At 50.2% G+C, this 26,067-nt stretch overlaps 1 protein-coding gene across 1 annotated transcript in view; it reads right to left on the reverse strand.

Annotated features, from left to right (window-relative positions):
* Positions 1 to 26,067, reverse strand: part of BLK (BLK proto-oncogene, Src family tyrosine kinase) — a 72,494-nt gene that overhangs the window by 2,102 nt on the left and 44,325 nt on the right. Inside the window, exons 2-11 of the mRNA XM_002818802.4 lie at positions 19,176 to 19,299; positions 16,400 to 16,451; positions 14,352 to 14,445; positions 13,354 to 13,452; positions 12,223 to 12,326; positions 7,578 to 7,724; positions 6,979 to 7,131; positions 5,652 to 5,831; positions 4,467 to 4,543; positions 1,055 to 1,205 (exon numbers count right to left, since the gene is read on the reverse strand). Coding sequence (XP_002818848.2) covers positions 1,055 to 1,205; positions 4,467 to 4,543; positions 5,652 to 5,831; positions 6,979 to 7,131; positions 7,578 to 7,724; positions 12,223 to 12,326; positions 13,354 to 13,452; positions 14,352 to 14,445; positions 16,400 to 16,451; positions 19,176 to 19,298 — 1,180 coding nt within the window. The 5' untranslated portion in view covers position 19,299. The remainder of the gene's footprint in view (positions 1 to 1,054; positions 1,206 to 4,466; positions 4,544 to 5,651; positions 5,832 to 6,978; positions 7,132 to 7,577; positions 7,725 to 12,222; positions 12,327 to 13,353; positions 13,453 to 14,351; positions 14,446 to 16,399; positions 16,452 to 19,175; positions 19,300 to 26,067) is intronic.

The following is a 26,067-nucleotide window of genomic DNA, read 5'->3' on the forward strand; positions in this document are numbered from 1 at the left end:
CCTGTGAAGCACCTCAATGGCTGCAGCCCCAGCCAGCATTTGGAGCAGACCTCAGGGCTTGGCACTTCACAGCCTCCTCTGGCCTCCATTTCTCGGTCTCCCCAGCCAGCCTGAAGTTCCCGAGAGAACAAGCCATATCCTGTCTGCTTGTCATCTGACTCGTAGGCTCAGTGGACACTGCTTGCTAGCTTGATAAATGTATGTGATCCCTTCAGATTCTCTTGTGATATAGATTTCCCCCTCAGTTATATTCACAGAGTAAAACAGTGTGCTCTGTGGACACTCTAATACAGGTTGGTTTGCTGCTGGCACATGAGAGCTGTGTTTCCCACAGTGTGCTCTGTGAAAGCCTAATTCCGTGGAAGGTTAATAGGGGCTATATAAAGATAGTATTTGGGCGTGGCTTACGCCTGTCATCCCAGCACTTTGGGAGGTCAAGTCAGGCAGATCACCTAAATTCAGGAGTTCGAGAGACCAGCCTGGCCAACATGGTGAAACTCCATCTCTACTAAACATACAAAAATTAGCCAGGTGTAGTGGTACATGCCTGTAATCCCAACTACTTGGGAGGCTGAGGCAGAAGAATTGCTTGAACCCAGGAGGTGGAGGTTGCAGTGGGCCAAGATTGTGCCACTGCACTCCAGCCTAGGTGACAGAGACTCCATCTTTAAAAAAAAAAATAGTATTTGGAGCTCAAATTAGTTTGGGAGGCACTAGGTGAGGCAAACATAAACTGTTTCTTTGCTGCAGGACTTCTCAGTGCCTTTAATATGTTGATGTGCACTGGGAATCTCCAAGACAGGGAGTAGGGTGGACTGCTGTTTCTCCAAACCTACCTTATCCTAAAGCTGTTCCTCCATGGGAGGTCTCAGGGCACTACCATTCTGCTGAACACATTTGGGGAAATGAAGGAAATGCTGATCTAGGGTTGTAGAAACCATATAGCCCTCAGGTGTCTTCCCTCAGGGCTGTGCTGGGAGAAGTTAAAGGGGGCTTTGGGGAGCTGGGGAAGATAAGGCCCTAGGTTTCCCTTGTGGTTGGGGGCTGTGCTTACCCTCTTGGGCCGTGTATTCACTGTCGATGATTCGAGCCAAGCCAAAATCAGCAATTTTGCAGCACAAGGCCTCAGACACCAGGATGTTGGCCGCCCGCAGGTCACGGTGGATGGAATTCATGCGCTCAATGTATGCCATCCCTTCAGCAATCTGAGGGAACAGGCACATGGTGAAGGACAGCCTGGAGGCCTCCACTCCAGGACCGAGCCCACACTGTGTCCCCTGCACAGCCCCTGTGGGCTGCTGGGGAAGAAGCTATTTCTTGGACGGAGTAGAAAGGTGGCTGTGTTGCTCCTCAGCTGAATAAACTCCTCTCCTAGAAGCCCAGAACAGCAGGACAGCGACATGGGCATCAGAGACACAGGGGCTACCTGTGCCCCTCCCCCTCCTCGTTCTCCCTCCACACAGCTGTGCCCAAGGGTCTGCAGAGACAGAAGATAGAAGAACACAGGCAGGAGAAAAGGTGAGGGAAGGAGAAGAGAAGAAAGGGTAAGGAAGGAGGGGGAGGGGGAGCAGGAGGCAGGGACAGGCAGCTCTCCGTGGCTGGCTGGAAGCACAGCTTCTGGAGCTGGGGGCCCTCGGCTGGAGTCTCTGACCTCTAGCAAGCTGCTTAACCTCCCAGAGGGGCCACAGTCCTGACCTGGAATGTGAGGGATGTGGTCTCCAGGGCGGGGGGTTGAAGCAAGCATTAGATGAGGTGATTTGTGACCGAGGACCTCACCCAGCGCCTGCCCCATGGGGGCACCCAGGGAGCACTGGCAGATCCAGGTGGACAGAGGCTGTGAAGAAGAAGAGCCTCGTCTCTCCTCCCCTGATCACCAGCCTGGGCCAGGGATAGCAGCTGGTGCTGCTCGGCACCTTTTAGCTGAGGAAACTAAGGCTTTATTCACCCAATCAATGGATGAAGAAACTGAGGCAGAAAGCAGAGACCCCATTTACCTCTTCAGATATGCGACTTCAAGAAGCCAGCACTAGAATTGATTCCACTTCTCCTTATGCTTGCATTTCGTTGGTTTATCTATGAATCCATCCATCCATGCATCCATCCATCCACCCACCCACCCATCCATCCATCCACACATCCATGCATCCATCCATGTATCCATCCATCCATGCATCCATCCATCCATGCATCCATCCATCCATCCATCCATCCACCCATTCATCCATCCATGCATCCATCCATCTATCCATCCATGCATCCATCCATGCATCCATCCATTCATCCATCCATCCATCCACCCACCCACCCACCCATCCATCCGTCCGTCCATCCATCCATCCATCTATCCCCTTGCTACACCATTCAGTCAATACACATTTACTAGTATGGCACTGTGGGGAATATAACACTGAGTACTAAATATATCTTGGCAGCATCTAACAGTACTCGTTTTGATAACTAATATTTATTGAGCAGTACCAGAAATATATAAAAAAAAAATGTTGAGTAGGGCCCATATCTGCTTAGCAAGAACAGTGCTTCCAGGAACACCTGAGCTAAGGGCTCTCTAGCAGTTTCTTGTCCAGGGAAATCATCACAGAAATGACATTACACTTGAGCCATGGATGATAATAAGGATTCTGCCAGGTGGGAAGAGTTCAAGGCTTCCTGGGAAGAGGAGGCAGAGGGGTGGCGAGGCATGGGGCATGGGAACCGGTGGCATCTGACTGCAAAGTGGGGCCCGAGGGATTGTGATTGCAGGGTTCTTGTGGGGTTGGCCAGATCTGGCCTTGGAGGAAACGTCTGGTGGGACTTTGCATTGCTTCCTATGGAGTAAGAAAAGAAGAGCCCAGAAGGGCCAGGTGTGTGTCTGCTCATGTGTGAGTTTGCGTGTTTGTGTGTGAGTCTGTATGTCTGTGTGTTTGTGTTTGTGTGAGTTTGTGTTTGTGAGTTTGTGTGCTTGTGAGTTTGCGTATATGTCTTTGTGTGTTTGTGAGTCTGAGTCTGTGTATTTGTGTGTGTGTGTCTGTGAGTTTGTGTGAGTCTGTGTGTGTGTGTGTGTCTGTGTATGTGTTTGTGTGTGTGTCTGTGTGAGTCTGTGTGTGTGTCTGTGTATGTGTTTGTGTGTGTGTCTGTGTGTGAGTCTGTGTGTTTGTGTGTGAGTCTGTGTGCGTTTGTGTGTGTGCGAGAGTGTGTGTGTGTGCGTTTGTGTGTGTGCGAGAGTGTGTGTGTGTGTGTGTGTGTGTGTGTGCCTGGAGAGCCGTTGGCATAGTCAGCATGTGGTTAGAGGCTGCCCTTCTGGGAGGTTCTGATTTTCTGGCTCCTCACCCCCAACCCTGTGGCTACATCCAGGTATTAAACTCAGATGGCTTTTCACATCCTTTGCCCCTGGGTCACACAAGATTCCCCAAGGGGGTGTAGTGGGGATTGAGTAGGAGACAGTGGAGGGTGAGAGAAGGAAGAGGAAAGGAAGCAGCAGCACTGCCCTGGGGTTTGAAGCCGGTTACCAGCACTCATTTTCCAAAACCAGCCTGCCCGGATGGCCCTGCCACCTCAGCAGAAAAAGGCGTTGTGGCATCAGTTCCTGCAGCGGCGCTACTGGGTAAGGCTGGGCGAGGGGGGAGGGCTGATGTGGGCGGTGGGTGGGAGGGTTTCCTCTCGGTGGCAGCTGTGTGTGTGTGTGTGTACGCACGTGTGTGCCTCACAGGCTGACCACAGACCAAAACTTTTCTGCTGAGAGTTCCAGTTTTAACAGGGCCACCAGATGTGCTTCCTGCCAGCTAGAGCTCTCGGCTTAAACCCTCCTCTCCACTCTGCTCTTCACCTCACGGAGTCCAGAAGGTTCTGCATGTGAACATGAAGGACACTGAGGATCAGTTCAGGGTAGCCGAGGAGGTCCAGCACTCGCAATTCCCTGGTGGCAGAAGGTGGGGCTGTTCTCCAGGGCTCAGAGAAGACATGTCCCTGGCATCTGTGTGTAGCTCAGGCCTGCCCATCAGCCTGGGGTCGACGCCAGGGCTGTGCAAAGGCTGAGGGCCCCTGGGATGGGAAGTCCTACAGGAGATGTCTGTGGGCATCATCTAAGGAAGAGATGAGGTCACAACAGAACACACTTGCCTGCCGGGTTCAGTGGAACTCTCACTAATTCTGTGTGTCTCCCGTGACATCCATTCGCCCTCTCTTCCTTCGGAACAGAATAGCCTCATTCCAATACAGCTGCCTGGGCCTAAGGCTCCATTCCCTGGGCTCCCTCACAGCTGTGTGGGGCAGGAGGCACAGTGGCCAGGGTTTGCAAGTCCAAGTGCAGTGGGTGACCTTGGGGATATCTGCCTAGAGGAAGGTGGCCTTCCGTACCCCCTGACTTCTCCTGCTGGCTGAGGAGAGGATGGGGTGGTAAGGAACGAGCGGCCATTGTGGGCAGCAGGTGGCACATGCCGCCCCTCCTCTGCACCTGGTACTTCACCAACCTGCGCCGACATGTCAATCAGCCTTGGGAGTGACAATCTGCTCCCTTCATCCGTCTTCAGGAAATCCAGCAGGCATCCTAAGAAAAGAGAAGTTGCAAGTGCCCTTCTGCAAAGTGACCCGCCCCTGGTGGTGCCAGCCTCTCTCTGGTGCGAGTGGCTCCCCACTGGGGGCGGGAAGTGGGAATTTGTGCCCTCAGATCTCTCGGTGTATCAGGAAGGATCTACCTACTGCTGCCAAGTGCCTTCCACTTTACAAAATGCCAGTCCTAGCACCCCGGGAGGCAGCCAATATACCAGCAGTTGCCCAGAAGTTAGGTTTCAGCCAGGTGCAGGGACCTGTCTGAAGTCACCCAGCCAGGAGCTGGGAGTAGGACCCCAGTTCTGACTCGAAGTTTCATGCCCCTTCTTGTCTTTCCCCCTGTGTCAGCCTCGCTCCCTTGATCCCTGCTGGCAGACACCCTCTGCCTCTGAGGACCAGGCATCAGCAAGAAAGCACCAGAATGGAGAGAACTGTCCCCCAGGTTTGGTGCAGGGGACAAATGCAGCTTCCCCTGGAATCAGAAAGCTGGGAGGGATGGATGCTTGCCCTAGGGGCAGGCTAGAGGCGCCCCCAGCACAGCCTCCGCCCGGGGCCCCCTTGGTGACAGTTGTTAGGGAGCTATATCAACATCGGCATGTTAGGATCCTATAGGAGCAGTGTGTGATCAGGGTCATAGCAGGAGTGAGAAAGTGGCATGAGAACTTGGCCATGCCGTGGACCTCAGAGGCCATCAAGCCCAACCTCTCTGGCCATCCTTGTAAAATATTCACACAGTTGTAAATGGTTGCATGACCAGGAAGCAGGAGACCTGGATCTAGTACTGCCCCTCCACGCCTGGCCTGGTGCTCGTTTGACTTTGCAATGCTCTGTCCCTCCCAGCAGGCATCAAAGAGTGCTAGGCACAGAAGATGCACTCCAGAAATGCTGTCTGAACTGTTCCTGCGCTGAGAACATGGGTCTGTCAGAACCACTTCACCCTCCTGTTTCTCACCCTCCCTCGGTCCCTCCCCGCCCCCACACCGCACCATGCCCTAGATCTGCAGGACCCCCTGGCCTGGTGAACCCACCACAGCGGACCCTCCTCCTCCTGCTAAGCCCAGCCCTCCCGCCTCGCTCTGAGGATGCAGCTCTGCGGGGGGCACCACCTCTGGCCATGTACTCGGTGACAATGTAGATGGGCTCCTTGGTGACCACGGCGTAGAGTCGGACCAGCCGCTCGTGCTGCAGAGCTTTCATCACGTTGGCCTCGCCCAGGAAGGCTTCCGGAGACATGGTTCCCTCCTTCAGCGTCTTAACGGCCACCTTCATGTTGTTTTTGTAGTAACCTGAGCCCGGAGCAGTGAAGAAGCCACTCAGAAGACAGCTTGCTCAGAGGTGATCCCTTAACCAAAATCGGGGTAAGTGCCCAGGTGCCACCCCATTCCAGGTGCCAGAGCTGGAACATGCAGCTCCGGAGGCCATGGTTGTATGGTGCCTACCTTGTGTCCCAGGTCCCTTCTATATGGGGCCTCAGGCAGTGGAGGAATATACCCCGCCTGGGGGGCATTTCACCTATTTGCCCCACACCCAGGGCCTGTGTCCTTCCATCCTGCATGGAACCTGCCTCCTTCCCCCACCCCTCCCCTACATAATCAGTCTCTTCTATCACACAATGGCTCCTTGGTGGAAATAAGCACACAGCCTGGGGTACACTGGGCAGGAGGACCAGGCATGGGGGTCTCCTTCCCTCCTTCTGAAGTCTCGTGGCAGTCCTGTCCCACTCCTTAAACTACGTGTATCTCCACACTCTCCCCGCACTCCATGAAGTCCCCTGAAGGGCAAAAGACAACTCTACTTGCCTTTCTAGAGGACATGGGCCTTGGTAGGGACCTGGGTGCAGCTCCTGCCAAAGGCACCTTGGGCATTAGCCCCAGGTAAGGGAGGACTCATGGACCAGTCCAGGGATAAAATGGAACACGAGTTTTATATCCTGGTGGGTGGGGCGGGGCGGGGGGAAGGGGGCAGGTGTCAGCAGCAATGGAAATGTGAGGACACCAGGCCTGGAGCTTCAGTGACTTGGCCAAAGTCCCACGGCTGCCCTCGGTGTGCACTCAGGCTCTGGAACGTCATGGCTCATCACGTTTAACCTCCTGTTTCCATCTGGGTGATGAAAAGCTAAGGGGAGTTAACGCACCGCTGCAGCTCAATGTCAAAGCCAGCTTCAGGCAGAGAACGAAGGAGGGAGCGACTTGGGGGCTGGGTGAACTGGATTCTGTTCCTGCTCTGCCACCACCATAAGCGGCCCCAGCTGTTACAACGCGGCTCTGTACCTCCACTGCCTTCTCTGTAAAATGGGTGTCCTCGCCTCTGTCCTCGCTCCCTCTCAAGACTTCTGGGGGAGGGATGACACGCTATGAAAATGCTGAACCTGGACTCAGGATGCGGCACAGGTGGAATGGGGGAAGAAAGGCTCCCACATGTGCCCACACTCACCCATCCAGACTTCGCCGAATTGTCCAGACCCGAGTTTCCTGACCAGCCTGAGAGACTGCCGGGGGATCTCCCATTCATCCTGGGCCCAGGGGTTCTGCGGGGCCGGGCTTACACAGGGTAGGGTCAGCCTCTGGCACAGACCATCCCCCTTCTCTGCATTAGGGAAGAAAAGACAGGGCTGGGGGTTACCAGAGCAGCCAGGCTCTACCTTGCGAGCTGTATCATTCCTAGCTGGGCCCCCTCACTCCCCAGCCACCCCACCCTCCTGCATGGGTGTGTGCACACGCCTGCACGTGCACACACACTCAACTCTTTCTCTTCGTTTGCGCAAAGTAGGGCATGCTATCTGTAAAATCAACCTGCTCACTCTAAGACTGAAAATGCTGGCTACTCTCTAAGGGGTTCCCTGCTGAGCCAGGAGAGGGGATTAGGGGCACCAATTCCTGGTGCTCAGAGTTGCTACCTCCCTTAGGTCTAACTTTGGGATAATCTTTCCATCCCCCAAAGTGGCACCAATGATTCACACAATTGGGAATCTTAGCGAGAGATCCAGGGGCTCTTGGCACAAGTCCCTGCCCCCATTGCACGCCCCCTCTTACTAGAATAGTGCTGCACCAGGGCCTGGAGCGAGGGGAAGGTGATCCGGGGGGAGATGTAGTAGCCCCCTCCATCCAGGGAGCGGATCTTATAGTGCTTGATCAGCTCCCCCTGGGTGGTGACGTCCTTCACAGACAGGGAGAAGGCACCTGGAGGGTTCATGGAGACACACGCACGAGAAGTAAGGCACAAAGACAAAAAACGGGACTGGGATTTGGGCCTCATTTTAAAGCTTTGAAAAAAGTTCCCCAATTCTGTTCTTCATTATCACCACTCCCTCCACAAGTTCCCTTTCCCTGCATCTCAACCTCCACCCTTTTGGAAGCCTCCCCTGTAAGTTCCATCTGACTCTGACCTTGACATCCCCCCACTGTCCCCCAAAACTCAGCCAGGGAATCACAGAGCCCTGCGGCAGGCAGGACAGTTTCTCAGCAATCATATCGTCCGCCACTTGGGCACCTGATCACTCGGGGACCCTTTGCCATGGACTATTGAGAAATCTAGGCTCGTTGGAGGGGCTAGGGGCTTTATTTTCTGGCTAAAGAGGGTATCTCTTACTCCTACAAGCAGATAGCCAATCACAGCTGCAAGTACCCATGTCCATGGCGGACAGCGTAATAAGCGATTGCCGGGGGCTCTGTTCAAAGTCATTTGCTGCCTGTTACATACACCTGCTATTTTGTCTTCTAGGTTAATGTTTTCCCACAGGCAAGTGGTAGCAGATGTCAAGGGTTAAGGACAATTTAGGAGGTAAGAGTTTCCAGGTAAGAAACGCTTTTCCATGAACTTGATGTTTTTATAAAATGCGTCTGTCCAGCTACCTGGGTAGCATGACCGCACTCCGCCCCTTACCCATTATTTGGGAGATGGGGACGCTGGGGCCCAGAAGAGTTCGCGGCAGGCTGGGGGGGCTTCCGGTTCCCCGAGTCTGCGCCTACCACGAGCAGTACCACGCCTCCCCGCCAGGGGTCAGGCACGGACCCCTCGTTCTTTGTGTGGACGCTTGGTTTTCCGCGGTCCCTGTTTGACTTAAGGCTCGTTCCTCTCCTGTCCATTCCCCTGCCTCAACCCCCTTCTACCCTCCAGTTTCCCTCAGCCAATGTGCCTCTCTCATCACCTACTTGCAAAAGGACGCCCAGAGGCGTACGCCTTGCTATTGCCACAGCCCCTCCACACCCCCACCCCAGCCTCAGCCCAGACGCTGCAAACTGTCTCCCCGACCCTGCCCGGGTGCAGCTGTGCCCCCAGTCTCTAAGGAACCCAAGCCTGGCCTTAGGGAGTTCATTCATCAAGGGCTTTTCTCTCCATTTGGTAGGCTGCACTTGTGTCAGGTGCCTCGGGTGATGAGCCCAGGAGCCCGCTGGCCACGCAGTGACGCTTCCCAAGCTGGTGCCTTAGGCCCCTCACTTGCCTGGCTGCTCTAAGGCCCTGTCCCTGATGGCTTCTGACAATTTGGTGTCCTTTGTAAAGACGACCTCAGATCCTATCAGCTTCAGTTTCACAAAACCTGGATCCCCTGCCTCTGTGGTATGTCTGGACTGCCCTGGGCAGGCAGGGCCTGGCTCTGAGATGAAGATTTCTCAGCACTGAAGGACCGCCTGCCTTTGAGCTGTGAAACTAGTCTGTCCTCACATAGACATCAATAAACTGAGGCTTGAGAGGCTCAGGGACACCCTGGAGGCCACGAGGGGTAGAACTCACTCCCCTGCTTCCATCCCTGTCTTGCATTCACTGCTGTGGCTCCCAGAAGCAAAGGGGTCTTGCTTTGGAGTTGTGTGTGTGTGCATATGTATGTGTAAGGTGTGTACATGTGTTGCACACTTGTGTATTGCATCTGTGCATATGTGCACATGTATACATGTGTGCATATGTGTCGTGTGTGTATATGTGCATGTGTGGACATGTGTATGTGTGTGCATGTGTATATGTGTGCACACATGCCTGTGTATGCACATGTGTGTATATGTGTGCATTTGTGCATATGTGCATGTGTGTTCATGTGTGCATGTGTATGTGCGTGTGGTGGTGATGATGGTTGCACAGTCCTGCAGCCCTGGTCCCATCTGGCCAATTCCCAGCTTGGACTGGCTCCCTGGGGTGGACATGGACAGGAAAAGATGCCAGACTCATAGAGAACCCCTTCTTCCTCCACACCAGATTGGGCGGGGGGCGGGGAGGCTTTCACCTTAGCAATAGGCAATGGTTGAAGTACCATTTCCAGGGTGACATGACATGATGTTTGGGATTTGCTTCAAAAGAATAGGGGTGGAGCGGGGGATACAGATGAAACAAGACTGGCTCAGTTGATAATTGTTGAAGCTGGCTGTTGGGTACCAGGGATTCCACTAAACTATTTTCTTTACTTCTGTGTATGTTTGAAATGTCTTGGAGCAACAATAAAACACTTATATCATCTCCAGTGATTCCCAAATTGTTTCTTGTACAGAGGTGCTCTGCCACAAAAATGGAATAGTGACAATATCCAATATGAATATAAATATAAAATTTATATATCTATGTGTATGTATATGTACGTATATGCATTCATTGGCATATTCCAAGAAATCCTGCATAGAGCACCCCAGCTTTCCAATGCACCCTTCCTGCTCGCCAACCTGGTCCTGCCCCTTTGTGGGGCAGCAAGGCCTCGTGATGTCCCCAGAGAGTCACAGGGTGCTATGACAGCTTTTCATACTCTGGGTTTCCACTCTGGCTGCTGTTCTTGAGCCACAGATGGAACCAATGGGCAGCCCAAGGGTGCTCCCACCAGGTGACACCTCTGTCCATTCTCACCGCCCCAACCACGGGGAACCAGACTCATATTCCAGACACTCTCTCTCCCTTTCCTCCTCTGATGTCACTGTCACCATCTCCTCTCCAGTTAAAATTGGCCACGAGGCTGTAGCCGGTCCCTGTGGACAGCTTCCTGATGAGCAAAGCATTCTTCATACTGCGTGGGAAGTCCCTGGGTCACCCTAGCTTGCCACATTGTAGAGCTTGGGAAGCCTCTCAGCCTCTTAGATGATGTGGTCACTGGTGCTTTGGGCGCTGATGCTTACTGTTGGCCTCCGGCAAGCCACTTCCTGTTTCAGGGGCTCCCTTTCGTCATCTGTCAAGTGGATTAGTATCTTACAGATGAAAAGCTAGTGGCCAGTGAGCACTAGGGACCATAATAGGGTTCGGTGCAACACATGCATTAACGGCCCCAAACTGGAAACAACTCAATGCCCACAACATGAGAATGGCTAACTTGACTCTGGAACGGTCACACCCGGGGTTCTGTATAGCAATGAACATGAACAGGCTTACCATCCTCAACCACATGAATGAATCTGTTATGGGCTGAATCACGTACGCTCCCAATTCCTGTGTTAAAGTCCTAACCCTCAGTCCTGAGAATGTGGCTATATGTGGAGACGGAGCCTTTAAAGGGGTGATTAAGTTAAAATGAGGTCATACGGGTGGGCCCTAATCCAATATGACAGGTGTCCTCATAAGAAGAGATTAGGACACAGACACGCATGGAGGGACGGCCACGTGAGGACACAGAGAAGATGGCCGTCGGCAAGCCAAGGAGAGAGCTCTCGGGAGGAGCCAACGCTGCTGACACTTTGGTCTTGGACTTCCAGCCTCCAGAGCTGTGAGATAATAAGCTTCTGTGGTGGAAGCCACCCAGTCTGTGCCACTTTGTTACGACAGCCCAGGAAACTAACACAGAATCCCACAAAGACTGCTGAGTGACAGGAGCAAGACACACAGAAACAAAAACAGTGATTCTATCTGCATAAAGCTGAGAAAACAGACAAGACATGGTGGCAAAACCATAGAGAAAAGCAAGGAAGGATTTCCATCCAAGTCAGGACAGTGGGTAGCTCTTGGGGGTGAGGGTTGAATCAGGAAGGAGCCCAAGTGGGGGAGTAAGGGGGCTCCTGGTGGTCTGGGATGCTCTTTGTCTTGGCTGTGATTGCACAGGGATTTGTTTATTATTACCCTATATGATTTAGAATTACGCACTCATACTTCATGCAAGCTTTATATGTGTTTTATATTTTACACCAAAAAACATTAAGAAGGAAAGAAAGCCGAATGACAGAGAAAGAGAGAAAACCCCTGAGGGTGATGGCAGCTGTTTTGCTCAGTCAGTGGATTTGAACTCATGAGTGTCTAGACTGGCATGGGCTCCCCTCAATCACCACCCCCTTCTCTTACATCACGGCACAGGCCACTTCCTAACATATGCTACCTGCAGCCTCTGACTGAGATGATCTTGAAGGATTCTTTGAGCTCCCCCTAATCCTTGATTCCAAAGAGGCTGGTGGTTAAGGGCTCAGGGTTCCCCCTTCCCTGGCCCCCACTGGCCTCGGTGTTCCTGCTGACTGGGCAGCAGGGCCAGTCTGGCGTGGGACCACCCCCGTCCACCCGGCTTCCCGTGCCCGGGTGGTTTCCAGCCTGGACAGGGAGGACTGTTTGTGTGGACAGCCCCCATGTCAACCCCTGGGCAGGGACTGAATTGGGAGGGACACAAGCCTGGAAGCTGCTGGTTCTCCTGGCAGTCACCCCTTCCCCTCTCACTCCATGGCCAGGCCTCTGGAGGGGCCTTCCCGGGACGAGCAGGGCAAGGAAGGCAGGCAAGGCCACCAAGCCTACCTTTGTTGGTTTCACTCTCTCTGATAAGAAAGGAGCCGGCCTTGTTGATTGGAGCAAGAAGCTGCCTCTCGGCCTCCTTCCGGCCCAGTGATCTAAAGAACCACCTGCAAAATGGCAGGAACAGGTGAACCTCAGAGCTACCCTGCTCCTCGGTGTATTCCCACCGAGACTCCCTCCTGCACTGCCTGTCCCCAAGAAATAAAAATCTAGCATTTCTGCTCCCAGTCGGCCCTGAGCTGCTGCTCCTCACACCGTGATGGAGTCAGTGCCCTCTGCCCCGCTGCCCTTCCAGTTCTGCTTCCTGTCAGCCCTGGACTCACTGTTTTCCTAGAATGAAACAAGAACACTAGTTGGTTGACCTTTGTTAGTTTTGCTTTGGAAAAATGCACCTGATCACTCTCCCCAAAACACAGCTGCATATCATGGGCACACGCCTCATCCTTGTGGTCTGAGATCTGAATTAGGCAAACTGCCGAGACTCTCTGAGCAGGGACCCCAGTATGTCCCCTTCAGTATGGGGTTGTTCTGTGTAGGAGAGCCCCATGGTTCCCCACACTGTTCCAGGGAAAGAAGCGGGGCCCACAGTGCCCAGAGAAGACTCTTTGCTGGGCCTCTGAACTCAGGCAGAGCTAGTCCCTGTGAGCAGATTTGTGGGGGCTCTGGCTGGCCGAGTCCGACATTCCCAGTGCCATGGGGACATGGGGGATGAGGGGGCTGGGGGATCTTGCTTTTATGTTAGTTCTGAACAAGGCCACCATCCTGGGAGCCCCCGAGGGCAGAGCCCTGAGTCCCGCCCATGGAGGCTGTAGGGGAGGGGTTGCTGGTCATAGTGCCTCCCCAGTAGCCTTCGAGGCCATCAGACACTGGGGACGGTTCCATCCAGGGAAGCCAGGAGAAGGACCGCTCTTGTTTAGCTGGGAGGAGTGGCTTGCTCAGTGTCACACAGCGGTCTGAATGTCGTCTGGAGCCAGCAGAGAGGCCTTTTCCAGCAGAGCTCATTTCCTGTCCCCTCTTTGCCAGTGCCTGCAGGCTCCCTGGTCAGTCCCATTCTGGCCCTGCCCTGCCTAGCAGCCCAGGGAGCAGAAACAGTGACTGCATCTTGGCTCAAGGGATGTTCCCGTGCCCACCTACCTTTCCACTTCCAGGCTTTCCACTCGGGCCACAAAGTTGCTGGGCACATAGCCTTCTCTTCCCGTGACGAGTGACTTGGCCAGCCACCAGTCTCCAGTTCTAACGGGAGCAGGGGAAACAGAGATGAGATCATGGCTCCTGTAGGCCTGTCACTGGGCAGCTCTCAGGCCTCCTCAAAGTCGTCTCTCCGTGGAGGGCAGAGAATCCGCAGAGGCAGACAGTACGGCAGGCAGGAAGGGGCTTGTGCCCACTGCTCAGTGGTACAGTGGCTATCTGGGCAAGTTCTAGGGGGAAGAGCTTATCTACACAGCCTGACCAGCCAAGAGGGCACAAGGATCCAGCCAGCAGCCTTCCTCTTGATGAATGGGACGTGTTCGGAGCTTGGTGAGTGACTGGGGACAGGCTTGAGAAAAACACGGTTGGCGTGGACTGCATAGAATCAGCAGTCAGGACTTTCGTGAGCTTGGCTTAAGGCCATTGCAGAACTTCAAGAACCACATCAGACCCTCAGAGCTCCACAGGACAAGCCTGGCCACTGAGAGAGAGCTGACCTAGAAGGAGTTTCTGAGAAGGACATGGGAAATGAGCTAAAGCAGGATTCGTGTGTGTAATCATTGTGGGCTCCTGTCTTGAGAAGGAGACAAATATGGACACAACTGGCTTAAATGCAAGGCTGTCATGGAACAGCCAGACCAGCCTGCATAAAGGACAAGGTCCACATGCCCAAAAGAGTCAGGAGGGCTGCATGGAGATGGTGGCATGGAACGTGGGCTTTGAAGGATGAGCAGGAGGTTGTGAATGGAAATCACTTCACCGGAAAGATTTTGGAGAGGAAGACAAAAGGGCCAAGTTCAAGAAAATGCTGGGGGCCAGGGCTGGGGGCAGGGCAATGGAGAAGACTTCCGGGGTCAGCCATGGAGGATGTGGTGGGTGGAGAAAGGAGAGATGTGGGGGAGGGGGGTCCTGCAGGGACAGAGGATGGCGTCCTGGAACCTCACCCCTTCAGGACCTGTAGCTTCTCCCCCTTCAGCATCTGCAGGTCCCGATCATTCATAGCGGCGTAGTCATACAGAGCCACCACGAGATGCTCGTCTAAAATGAACAAGGGAGAGACGACCACCACTCAGGCCCACAAGCGGGAAGGTGGGGCTGGGGTGAGCCTGGCTACCAAGGAGGACAGGCTTCTGCTTGCCCATGATGGAAATGATGTTCTCATCCAGCACAGGCCCCCACCCCCGGCCCTGTGACCCCACCAGGGATGGGCTGCCCCCCAGAGCCCATCCTGTCCTCCTTTCTGGACCCACTAAGAAGCCCTATGACCTGGACACAGCATATGTGAGGAAGCTGATGGCCAGAGGTCAGCCACAGGGAGGCGGCCACTGCCGGGCTGCTGGTGGCCTCAGGCCCACATTCGGACATAGTGCTGGGAGCCCTCATCTTCTTATTCTACACCTGGCCTCGGAGGCCCATAAGCCTCCTCTTGTCCTTTTCCTCCTCTGCCCCGCCTGCCTCTATCCCCAATAGGAGTGGTCTTGCCATGTGGCAGCTGGAGCCCTGGCCTCTCCACTGTCTATGCCCAGAGCCCTGGCCACACTGTCTGTGGCTGCCAGTGACCCTGCCGGGCCCCCCAACTTGCTGACGGTCCCTGGATGGAAGGCAGGAAGAGGGCTCAGGAGCTTGGAGCACCATCTTCAAGTGAGCCCTGCTGTGACGCGGGCTCTCTGCACAGCTCTGGGAGCCACAGGACCCACCTGGTGAAGGTCACCTGGAGAGCGCTTAGCTTCCCCAGGTGAGGTGGCTCCACTCTGTCACTGAGCTGAGTGTTGTGACCTTGGGCTGGTCACCTCTTCTCAGCAGGAAAGAGGGGGTCAGAATGGGTGACAGTGGTTCCCTGAAGTTTTAAGATTCAGGTTCTGCTCACAAGTGTGACAGATTCTGAGCTTTTCCAGGGAAGGGGTCGCATCTACCTGTTGTCACCCCTTCGTCATTCCTGGGACAGAGCTGGGCTCTGTGTGCTGAATGCCCAGTGCACATGGTACGAGCAGGTTAATGGGTGGGGCCCGGCTGGCCGAGGCATCCCTTCCTCATGCTGTGTGGACATGGATGATGAGGAGGCTTCGGGAAGTCACTTTGAATGAGGCCACCCTCTTGGGAGTCCCCAGGGGTGGAGCCTCTGGCCCAGAAAGGCTGAGCTCATTCTCTGTGGTACCCAGCAGGCCAGGCCACCAGAGCAGAAGGGGAGTCTGGGGGCCAGGAACAGTGGCTCATGCCTATAATCCCAGCACTTTGAGAGGCTGAGGCGGGAGGACCACCTGAGGTCAGGAGTTCGAGACCAATCTGGCCAACATGGTGAAACCCCCTCTCTACTAAAAATATAAAAATTAGCCCACTGTGGTTGTGTGCACCTGTAATCCCAGCTACTTGAGAGGCTGAGGCAAGAGAATCACTTGAACCCGGGAGGTGGAGGTTGCAGTGAGCCGAGGTTGGGTCACTGCACTCCAGCCTGGGTGACAAGAGTGAGACTCTGTCTCAAAAAAAAAAAAAAAAAAAAGAAGTGGAGTCTGGGGACAAGGGAGGGGGCGTGGGTGGTTAGGTGGTCGGCAGCGGGACTCTCGAAGTGGCTGGGAGCGGGAAACAAGAAGGTGCCCTCCACACAGAGCGGAATGGGGCTGGAGGCGAGGGGCTGGAGGCGAGGGCCTGGAGCCACTGGCCTAGCCCTTTGCATTTGGGAGTTAACGTATTTGAAAACTTGGGTTTGATGATGCTGTGTGTCTTCCCTGGGACTCTTGTTTTTGTTGTTGTTTACAGTTTGTAAAGTCTTTCATTTTTCAAAAGTCCCACCCAAGCTCAGGCATACTGAAGAAACTTGTTCTTGGTTCCTGAAGAGACCCCCCAAGAGGCACAGAGTCGAGGCCTCTCTCAGCTTCCCCGTTTTCTCTTCTCCAGCCCTCAAGCTGCTCCCGACTCAACCTTTTTCCAACTCCACAAAGCTGCGATCTAGGGGAGAGGGCTGTGGAGCCTCAGCTTCCCAAACCACCCTTCTTACCTTCATCCAGGTGTTCATCGGGCGGTGGAGGAGTAAGGTGGTTGAAGACAACCTTGGGTAGAAAACACACGCTTGAGTTATTTCAGTCCCTGCTGCGTGGGTGGGGCCTGGGGGTTGATACTGCTGAGTGGGGCAGCCAGGGTATCTCCAGGGACCTACTGTAGGAGGAGAGGCAGCTGCCTGTGGGGGCTGCTTAGGGACATTCTGTACCCAGGGACCAGCACCACCCTCAGACAGACCCCCGCCCTCTGCTGCCTTGGCCCTGACTGCACTGGGGGATGCTCCAATGTGGATAAGAGGCAGCTGTGGACAATGAGGGAAAGCCCAACCACTTGGGCTTAACATCCTGGCTCCACCATTACAAGATCAAACTGCAAACGGGTATTTGTTGACAAGAAAAAATATTTAAAAAGCCTATTTCCCCAAAACTCGACAAACATATTTGTAGGTATATATCCTGTAGAGAAACTTTTGTGTATGTATACCAGGGAATGTGTACAAGAGTGCTCCTAGCAAAAATCATAATACATAAACAATTTTTTTTTTAGATGGAGTCTCGCTCTGTTGCCCAGGCTGGAGTGCAGTGGCACAATCTCGGATCACTGCAATCTCCGCCTCCTGGGTTCAAGCAATTCTCCTGCCTCAGCCTCCCAAGTAGCTGGGATTACAGGTGCCCGCCATCATGCCCAGCTAATTTTTGTATTTTTAGTAGAGACGGGTTTTTGCCATGTTGGCCAGGCTGATCTTGAACTCCTGGCCTCAAGTGATCCGCCCACCTCGGCCTCCCAAAGTGCTGGGATTACAGGCGTGAGCCATCATGCCCAGCCAATATATAAACAATTTTAAAATGTGGAACTAACCCTCATGACAGAAGAATAAACAAATTACAGTATACTCATGCAATGAAATTAATGAGCTATAGCCACATCCATCAACGTCGATATATTTTACATGTATAACACAGAGCCACAACCCCAGTCTCAGAAGCATATGTGCTGTTTGATGTAGTTGATTTAAAGTTTACAACATGAATAATGAAACTAAATATTGTTTAGGGGTAATACATATGTGATAATATTAAAAAGCAAAGCTAAGGAATGATAAACAGATTCTGGGTATTGGGGCCTGGGGTGAAGGATACAAACAGGGGAGGGAGGAGGGAGATTCAAAGGAACGAGTCTCTTTCCGCGTCTGAAGTTGGGAGGTGGCTATACAAGTGTGCGTTTTGCTGTATTCTTTCAACCCGACATATGTTATAAATATTGTTTTCTTAATTCCATATTTATTGAACACAATTTTGAAGTAGCTTTTTGCAAAATGATATGCATGTATGTTTCTATTAAAAATAGGAACACATGAAATAAAGACCATACAGAAGAAGGGTCTCGAGGCAAGAGCTCTGAAGAGCTAACTCTGGTGACTCTACATAGTGGAATAATGAGTAATTATAATTTTTTCCATACACATATTATGTGACTCTTTTAAGTTAAAAAAATTCCAGGTGCTACTACTTATTATCATATAATTTTGGGGAAATTACTGAATGAGTCTAAGTCCAAGTTTCCCCATTTGATCAATTATTTATTCAATAAACATCTTGTGGTTGTGTGCTGAGCCCGGCACTAAACTGGGACACAGATAGGTAAAATGCCTGGGTTCATCTAGGAAGTGGGATTAGTAATCCCCGTCTCCCCATCAGGTCCCTGTTAGGATAAAGAGATGATCACGTGGACATGCGGACAGCGCAGGAGAGGGGGTCCAGGCGTGGCTCCCAACTGCCCCAAACCAAAAGGGGAATCACTGGGCAGGGAGTGGGGGGCATAAATAATCATCTAAAAATGTATCTTCAGGCCAGGCACAGTTACTCAAACCTGTAATCCCACCACTTTGGGAGGCCAAGGCAGGTGGATCACCTGAGGTCAGGAGTTCAAGACCAATCTAGCCAACATGGTGAAACTCTCTCTACTAAAAATACAAAAATTGGCCAGGTGTGGTGGCATGTGTGCCTGTAATTCCAGCTACTCGAGAGGCTGAGGCACAAGAATCACTTGAATCCAGGAGACAGAGGTTGCAGTGAGCTAAGGTCCCACCACTGCACTCCAGCCTGGGCAGCAGAGTGAGACTCTGTCTCAAAAAAAAAAAAAAAAAAAAAAAAAAATGCATCTTCAGACATGCTGTAGCCATCAAAGGGCACTAACTGTTTATAAACAAATCAAACTGCACGACTAGGAAAATGCATTCCCCAGCAATAAGACCTTTTCACTTGAAATTTCACTTTTCTTTTCCTTTGGAAAGTTTTCCTCATTTAAAATGCCCATGGGGTTCCAGGAAAACTTGAGAGCCTGCTCGGGAGGTGAGGACAGGCACCCTCCTGTTTCATGATACTTATCCCAGGAAAGCAGGCTCTTTGGAATGCCAGTGGCAATGCCACTCAGGGGACAAGGGTCTCCAGGAGCTGCTGGGGAGAAGAGAGGCAGTAGTTGCAGCTAGATACCTGGATCCTTCCTTATGACACCCTCTCCCCAAGCTGACCTTTTTACATTTCTTTTTCTCTTCAAGGCTGCCCTTGAGAAATGAGCTCTGGCTAAGAATTATTGGGAGCTAACTAGGCCAGGTCCTGTGCGTGTTATATTGCATGGCACACCTGCTTATACATTGCAGATCATTACATCCCTATCAGGAAGGCACTTTTGCTATACCCATTTTACAGATGTGGACATTAAGGCATAGGGGAAGTAAGTAACCTGCTCTTGGTGGGTGGTGGGCAATCACTCACCAGGGGCGGCAGTGGCGGGGGGTCCTTGTCTTGGGCGCTGACCTTCAGGGGGCTCCATCGGCCCTTGTCCTTCTCCTTGATCGGCTTTTCCTTGTCCGGCTTTTTGCTGCTCACCAGCCCCATCCTGTCAGAGACACACAGCAGACGGAGGACATGAGAGAGCAGGGCCTCAGATCCTCTGCACAGAGGGGGTCCCTGGCCCCTTCCGGGAGGCTGGTTAGAAAGGTGGGGTGGAAGTGGGTGCAGCAAAGACCTCAAAGTCAGAAGGTGGGTAGAAGCCGGTGGGTGAGCTAAATGGGTGTCCATCTTTTTTCGGGGGCCCATAGAGCAGAAAGCACTGCATTTAGGACACAGAAATCATCTGGCTGGAGATAACTGCCAGAAACCGCTGGGGTGGATCACGGTCCTCAGGTGACAGGAGCCTGAGCGGGAGGCCACGTGGTGTTCTAGAAAGAGCCCACCAACGTGTCTGGGGCTCTGGGTTTAGTCTTCATTTTGTCGCTGGCTGTGTCACTTGGGAAAGTGACATTTTCTCTCCGACCCATTAGCTCTTTGGTAAACAGCAGGGGCTTTGTTAGAAGATGACTAAGGTTCTCTCCCACTCAGATTTTTGGGTGAGACACTCTATACATTTAGGACAGATTGATAGCACAGGCATCGAGGCCCAGCTGCGGCCTCACAGTAACAGCGGGAGTCTCCTTAAAGGGGGGAAGATGTGGTCAGGTTTTTTTCTTTGGTAAAGAATTTCAGGGTGGCAGATGCGGGACAGGCCCTTTTGACATCAACACCACCATGTTGTCACCATCCTCATTCCAGGGGCTGCTATTTATATGTTAAGGAGCTTGCTTAAAGACAAACAACTGGCCCATGAGAGCCAGCTCTGGAGTCCAGTCTGACCTGACACCACTGCACTCCTGCGCTTACATCGGGCTCTTCCCCGAGATGTAGACATCATAGAGAGGAAGCACCCAAGTCCCCACGCGTGTCGGAAGGGTGTGTTGTTAGTGGTGATTTCCTTTGGATGTACACACCATATTTCATCAATTCTAAGATACACCTTTCTTCACGTTTCAGTATCTCTGAATTGGGAGGTGTCTCACAATGGAGGATGCTTTGCAGTATAATTAGTAGCAGCATTTTTTTTCTCTTTTAGTGATACATAATTAAATGCTAGCCTTCCTATCAGTGGCGTCTTCAATTAAGTGAAACACAGTCATGCATTTCTTCCAGAGAGTTGAAAGCACATTCCTCATGTCATTGCTCCTCAAACCCACCTTGAAAAAGAAAACACTATAATAAATTTGGATATAGGACAGCAAGCCACAGAAGCAAAAAATTCACAAGTATGTTTTTTTAAGTATGCCTTGCATACAGAACACATAATAATTCACAGTTTTAAAGAACGACACTTTTTATATGGAAGTATTTCTTTATGTGAGCTCAGATCAGCTTTACCACCCAGTGAATTATAGTGCCAGGGTTACAAGTATCACTTCAGTTTTCAGAGATTTAGGGTTTCAGAAGTTTGGATAAGAGATTATGGGTTTGGCTGGGCATGGTGGCTCACACCTGTAATCCCAGCACTTTGGAAGGTCGAGGCAGGCAGATCCCTTGAGGTCAGGAGTTCGAGACCAGCCTGGCTAACACAGTGAATCCCCATCTCTAGTAAAAATACAAAAATTAGCCAGGTGTGGTGGCGCAGGCCTGTAATCCCAGCTACTCAGGCGGCTGAGGCAAAAGCATCACTTGAACCCGGGAGGCGGAGGTTGTAGTGAGCCAAGATCATGCCATTGCACTCTAGCCTGGGAAACAGAGTGAGACTCCATCTCAAAAAAAAAAAAAAAAAAAAAAAGAGAGACAATGGGTTTGTATTGGGGATGGCTACTGAATTTTACCAGGTGCCTATACAATATCTATCAATATGATATATGTTCACCTTTAATTTGTCAATGTAATAAATTATGTTGATAAATTTTCTGTTATTGAAACATCTGTACATTCCTGGAAAAATGCTATTTGATTACAGCATATTAGTCTATTTGGCACATGGATGGATTCTTATTTGCTAATTATTTTGTTTTATTTTATTTTTTTTTGAGACAGTGTCTCACTCTGTTGCCTATGCTGGAGTGCCATGACCTAATCTTGGCTCACTGCAACATCCGCCTCCCAGGCTAAGGTGATCCTCCCACCTCAGCCTCCCAAGTAGCTGGGATGACAGGCATGTGCTACCATGCCCTACTAAATTTTTTATTTTTTGGTAGAGACAGGGTTTTGCCATGTCATGCAGGCTGGTCTCAAACTCCAGAGCTCAAGTGACCTGCCCACCTCAGCCTCCCAAAGTACTGGGATTGCAGGTGTCAGCCATCACACTCGGCCCTATTTGCTAATATTTTATTTAGAATGAGAATTTATATTCCCAAGGGAGATTTGTCTATGAGGCATTAGCATTAAGGTGCGCTGGCTTTGTAACAGATATTGAGGAGCTCTCTTTTTTTTTTTCCTATGGTCTTGAGTGGTTTCATAACAGTGGGGTTATCTGTTCTTCACAGGCTAAATAGAACTCAGTTGTGAAGCCATCTGTGTCTGGGGCCCTTTCAAATAGTAAATCTTTAAAGACGTTTCCAATTTCTTCTATAGGAATGATCTATTCCCATTTTTTCTCCTCCTTTTGCCATTTTGGTGATTTATATGATTTATAGGAGATATTTAATTTCATCTACATTTTCCAATCTGTTGCCATAGTTTTATGTAGCATTGTCTTGTAATTATTATACTCTGTTCTCTTTTTTGATTGTGATGTTTTTCTTGTTCCTAATATAAATTGAATGTTCTTTTAATTAAAATTATAATTTGTAATTGGATAAAATCATCTGAAGCTTTACATGACTAAATTAAGTCTTAACCTAGCTTTATAATTATGAAATAGAAGATTGTAATCAAAACTGCATAAAATTGGAATAATAAAAGTAGACAACAATCATCAGAGCAGAATAAAAAACATACAAACAGATTTTGGTAAATACAGGAACCGCATATGTGAAAAAGATAGCATTTTAATTCAGTAGAAAATGGATAGTTTATTTTAATAAATAGTATTAGGAAAATGGCTATTTACCTTAAGGAAAATACAATTGAACCCCTACCTCACATGATATTAAAAAATAAATTCTAGGTGTATGACTGAAAAAAATAAAAAACAAAAATGTAATTAAAAGAAATGGAAGAAACTGTATATAACCCAGAGTTTGGAGACAACTACTAACAAAGATAAAATAGCCAGAAGCGAAGAGAGAACAAAAAAAGTACAAATTCATAAACATTAAAAATATTAGATGGTATAAGAAACTACTCATGAAGTTCGTAGATAAGCAATAGATTGGGTAAGAGATTGCAAAGCATCAGATAAATGTCTGTTCATAATATATACAAAGCTCGTAAAATTTTGACAGGAAGCATATTGCAGCATGTAATTCATTCAATAGAAAAAAGTGTAAAGATAAGAAATAGGAAGTTAGTGCAACACAAATCCAAATAGTAAAGTGTTTATTATAATTATTGTTTCATTTGTTCCTTCACACTCCATTTCTAGGATTAATCTTCTGTGAGGGCTGGAATCTTTGTTTTATTCATTGCTGAATCCAAATTGCTAAACCAATGTCTGGCACAGAGTGTGGGCTTAATAAATATTTATTAGCCAAAACATGAAATATTATTGGAAGAAGCAATCTTTTAAATTCTTTTAAAGGGCAATCTTTTAAATTCTGTTAAAATTAAAAAGCACACATACCTTTTGATTTTCAGTCCCACTCTGGACTATCTCAGGTTAATAAAACATCATTTTATAGACATATGTTAGAGATGAAAATGTTTGTTGTAGTAATAGTTGGAAAAACAATCCCCTCCCCCGGAAAAAAATCCCAAACCAAAAACAACAATGTAACTGCCCAGCAATTAAAGACTTGTTGAATAAATCTACACGCTACAAATCTCTCATACAACTACTAAAAAAAATGTGCTGGATCTTCACCAATGAGGTCAAGAGGAATTTCAGTACCATGTTGTTACAAGAGAAAAGCAAGACCCAAAGAGGTGCATAAGGGAATCCCATATTTGCAAACACCAAATGAAAAGAAACCTCTATTCAGGCGTGTAAATATGTTTGCATATTACACAGAAAGAGGCTGGGGAGGATGAACACCAAGTTGTTTACTGTGGTTATTGTTAGAGGAAGGGAGAGTACAAAACAGAGGTGTGGTGTAAGGCGAAGAAAAAAAAAAAGCGGACTTAAAAAACTGTGTGTGTGCTAATGCAAAGCAGTGCCCCCCAGAATTGTCTAAATGGTAAATACTGTTTTACTTTGGATTATAAGACTTCATGTGACTTTGACTTTCTTTCTTGTAATTGTATATATTTCTTAAATTCTTTAATACTAAGCATATATTATTGATACAAGCAGAAATATAAAAGGAGGATGTGAGTGATTTGCCCGGCAACAGAGGGGCATAAGGCCTGGAGCCAGAGCCAGCCTGCAGTTCTTGACAATGACCATTAAGAGGCCAGCCAGGGCTGCCTGAACCTCAGGCCTTTCGTAGCCTCTCTCAGCCTCCCTGGCTCAATGAAGGGCCAGTGGTCAGCAGCTCCTAGTATATTTCCCAGACTTGGACTCATACTTCTGCATCTGCCCAGGTGACCAGCCCTCTTGTCTTTCTTAGTCCGGCCAGCCATATTGCCATTGACTTTAAGCTTCCTGGCAAACACCTGTGTCCACTGAGACAACATAGTTGAACATTGGTTGTTCAATTTATTGAACAAAGAACCGGACAGAAAGGAAAATTCCTAAGATTAAGTGACCTACTACTTACACTTCCATGGCCTTTGACTCCTTAGCAGTGTGTGTGCAGATGATTTTCCATGGCTCTCATGAGTACCTAAGATCTCTACGGGTCCCCTACTCCAGTGGCTTTGACTGGAGACCTGGGTTACTCAAGAGGCCATGTGACAATCAGGGCTGTCACTGGTGCTCGGGCTGCACCCAGCAGTTTCAGGTTGGGTGAAGCCAGGAAGTACAGAAGTCCAGACAGAGGCAAAATGCATCCCACACTGGCCAGGGCTCCAGGTGGCTTTGCTGCATTGTGGGGAGGGTGTGAGTCTGTGTGTGTTTGTGACAGAGTGGGAGAGGAAGCATACACACTTATGTGCACCTGTGTGTGTGTGAGAGAGAGCATGCGTGTGAATACACACATGTGTATGTGCTTGAATATGTGTGTGTATATATGTGTGTGTGTCTGTGTGTGCACATGTATATGCATGTGTGAGACAGCATGCATGTGCACCGTGTGCGTGTGTGTCTAGTCGGGGGAGTTAGCAAGAGGAGGGGAAGTGGGGAAGGGGAGTTGTTTGTTTATTTGAAACCAGTTAGGCCCTCTAATGCAGACTTTCACCAGAGCAGGGCAGTCAATGTTTGCCTTGGGAGATGCTCAAAGCCTGAAACACAGCTTCAGTCAAACAAGGGGTGTGGTGGAGGCAACAACTAAAAATAGAGAAACTAGAAACCCCTTATTTGCACTTGGCTAGCATGTCATGGTTGAAAAGCACTTGACAGATAACGAGTTTTTTTTTTTTTTCTAATTCATGGTAGCCTTGATAAATTGGTTACAGTTATCCTTATTTTACCACCGAAGAAGGCGAGGCGAGGTGGCTTGCTAAGGTCATGCTGAAGATGGCAGAGCTGGCAGCTGGAGGGTGTTGCTGTCTCCAGGGCTGCTCGAGCCCTCTGCACAAAACAGGTGCACCTGTGGCCCTGCCTGAGGCTCTGTGTCCCTTGGAGGGGACAATTTAGATTCCCTTTCATCTCCCCTGTAGCAAAATAGTTTCTCTATTTTGTATCTGGAAGCCTTGCCATGTTATGTGCTGGAAGCTTTGCCTTTCTGATTTGACCTGCCAGACATAGGTGGGTAGCATCCAGGTAGAACAGGGGAATCTACTGGCAAAGCTGGGGCTCACCCTGGGTGTCACGATCACAATGCCATGCCAGCTGCCCACGTGAGATCCCATGTGGAGCATCTCACCAACCTCCAGGATTCCAAGTCCTCCCGGTATAAACCACCAGTGCTATACCCGTCTTGTAAATGAAGAAAGTACAGTGATTGGCCTATGCCTCTGAATTAAAGAAGGGGCCAAAGAATTTGAGTTAAAATTCATGTTTCCTGTCTCAACTCAGGACAACACCACTGAAATGAGGCTGCCTCACCTTTGCCCCAATACTGACCTCTCCACATGTGAACCTGAAACAGCCCCGATAACAGCTTTTAGCACCGAGGTTCTTCTGTTCATTCAGCCACAGACATTCAGTTGCTGTCAACCATGAACTATGTCAGGCATAGTGGAAGGTTCAGGCATGAAACAAGGATGGAGCCCGCTCTCACAGGAAAATAAGGAGGAAAGGCATGCACCCTATTCCATCAGTTCAGAGTGGGCACGATTCTGTACCAAACAGAGGCCTGGGTAAAGTGTTTTGTGAGCTCAGCAAAAAGAAATTACTTCTACCTGGGAGAAAACGCTAGCCAGACCTGAGAAGGATGGCTACAATAGATTTTTTTAGATGACAACTATTTTTTATGAAACATTCCAAAATATACTAAAGTCAAGAATATTGGCCAGGCACAGTGGCTCACGCCTGTAATCCCAGCACTCGGGAGGTTGAGGTGGGAGATCATTTGAGGTCAGGGGTTTGAGACCAACCTAGACAACATGGTGAAACCCCGTCTCTACCACAAATACAAAAATTAGCCAGGCACATGCCTGTAAAAATTAGCCAGGCACATGCCTGTAAGCCCAGCTACTCGGGAGGTTGAGGTGGGAGAATCGCTTGAACCCAGGAGGTGGAGGT

This window comes from Pongo abelii, chromosome 7 (genome assembly GCF_028885655.2).
Source record: "Pongo abelii isolate AG06213 chromosome 7, NHGRI_mPonAbe1-v2.0_pri, whole genome shotgun sequence".
NCBI lineage: Eukaryota > Metazoa > Chordata > Mammalia > Primates > Hominidae > Pongo > Pongo abelii.